Consider the following 1,854-nt stretch of genomic DNA (forward strand, 5'->3'; position numbering starts at 1 on the left):
GCGCCGCCCGGGCTCCCGGCGGGCCGGTCTGCCCTGGGGAGCGGGAAGAGGCGCTGGGAGCACGGAGAGAAGGGCACGGCCAGTCCCGGAGAACCACCCCTGTGCCACATCCATCCCCCTGAGCGAGCCCTGCCTGGGTCGGAGCGGGTGGGATGGAGGAGCCGGGTGTGTCGGCAGACGGGGAGAAGGGAGCCGGGTTAGAACACAAGCTGCAGGGCTCCTTAAAACTCGCTGTTCCAGCCGGAGCACTCACGGGGCAGCCTTCCCAGCCAGCTTCTCCTTGGCCTTTTCATTCCCGGGGTGTACTTATGCTATGAAGAGACCTGCAGCACCCGTGGCTACTCTGTACCTTCAGAGCCAGCCGGGGCAGTCCCACAGCTCTGGGGTGTTCTCTTCATCCCTCCAGCTCCATTCCCAAATCTCCAAGTCAGGACTTTCCCCAGCTGCTGTGGCATGTGGCTGCACTTACCGAGTGCTGGGGGCCCTGGGGGGTAGGGGAGTGGTGAGCCCTGTCGATGCTGAGCTGAGAAGTGGTGCTACAAAGCCTGGCCAGGGAATTTTTTTAGTGCTAAGAGTGGGTTTGCTTTAGTCTGGAAACTCGTGAGAGCCGGGAGCTGTTTTGCCTCAAGCCCATCTCACTGCTGAGCAGCACAGCTGCCTTTGTGCACCAGTTGCCTTGGCTGTGAAGTGGGGTGACTTTTTATTTGCCTGCTCTAAAGATGGCCCAATCCACTGGTGGGAATTGGTGAGCAGAAGTGAGGTGGCATTGTTGTGCCTGTAGCCAGAGGGTAAGACTGACTTCTTGCCTCCCTCGTTAGTTAGTTCTTAGTTTTTCATGAGGTACACTCAGTAGCTCACAGCAATGGTTGGGTTAAGCTTTGGTCCTATCCCCTTCTTCTAAGCTGTATGATACACAGGGGTGCATCTCCTCGCAGAGAGGTGCACAGGGTAGTGAGCAGCCTTGTGAATCGGTCACCATCTCTGCACTAACGAGGCTGGCATCCACATCCCCTCACACCTGTGGTCTTTGTTGTGTGGCATGTTGTCCACCTCCACGTCAGGAACCTTGGGCTATTTGAGCATCCCCTGGGAGATCTGGAGGGAGACAGGGAGTGAGGTGCAGGGAGTTTCTCAGAGCATGATGAACAGGACTCATCTAGTGAAGGCTTCTAGTGAAAGGGCAGGATCTCCACTAAGCAGAGCGACGAGGTGTTCCCACACCGGTCTCTTGTGCAGTGCCATCTGTACAGCTTCTGGCCTTGGACTACAAACCGGAACGACATCTGGCTGTAACACCACCTCCTGCTCTCTGCTTCCAGATGGGGCATCCTCTTCTCCCACCCACGGGACTTCACGCCCGTCTGCACCACCGAGCTGGGCCGGGCGGCGAAGCTGGCGCCCGAGTTCAGCAAGCGCAACGTCAAGATGATCGCCCTCTCCATTGACAACGTCCAGGACCACCTCTCCTGGAGCAAGGTACAGGGTGGGGAGGCCACATGGAGCAGAGCACAGGTTTGGAGCTCCATACCTGCTGGGGATAACATTGTAAGACACCCGACGCATGTAGGATAGGAGGTGCTGAAATGCAAAGCAGGAACAGGAAGGTCTGTTCCATCTTTGTGGAGCGCTCCATAAAGTCTGGGGCACTCTGTGCACTGATGCTTTGAAGCAAGGAGAAAATAATATTGCTGCTCTCCTACCAATACCTGAAAGGGTAAAAAGCACGTGATGGTGGTTCTGAAAGCTCAGAGGAAAGTGGTCTCTCCACAGACCCTCCAAAAGTTCTGTGGTCAAACAGGAAAGGAGGCATCAGAAGTGAATGGGCCATCTTCAAAGACTTCATGCCCAGGTAGG

The 1,854-nt window shown here is 56.3% G+C and overlaps 2 protein-coding genes across 2 annotated transcripts in view; one reads left to right on the forward strand and one right to left on the reverse strand.

Moving 5' to 3' along the window:
• The window catches only part of TADA1 (transcriptional adaptor 1), a 16,591-nt gene extending 15,550 nt beyond the window's left edge, over window positions 1–1,041 (reverse strand). The window contains exon 1 of the mRNA XM_009999907.1: window positions 1,019–1,041. Coding sequence (XP_009998209.1) covers window positions 1,019–1,041 — 23 coding nt within the window. The remainder of the gene's footprint in view (window positions 1–1,018) is intronic.
• The window catches only part of PRDX6 (peroxiredoxin 6), a 5,765-nt gene continuing 4,950 nt past the window's right edge, over window positions 1,040–1,854 (forward strand). Inside the window, exons 1-2 of the mRNA XM_009999908.1 lie at window positions 1,040–1,056; window positions 1,320–1,476. Coding sequence (XP_009998210.1) covers window positions 1,040–1,056; window positions 1,320–1,476 — 174 coding nt within the window. The remainder of the gene's footprint in view (window positions 1,057–1,319; window positions 1,477–1,854) is intronic.

The sequence above is a fragment of the Chaetura pelagica genome, unplaced genomic scaffold, assembly GCF_000747805.2.
Source record: "Chaetura pelagica isolate M959 unplaced genomic scaffold, ChaPel_1.0 scaffold246, whole genome shotgun sequence".
Taxonomy (NCBI): Eukaryota; Metazoa; Chordata; class Aves; order Apodiformes; family Apodidae; genus Chaetura; species Chaetura pelagica.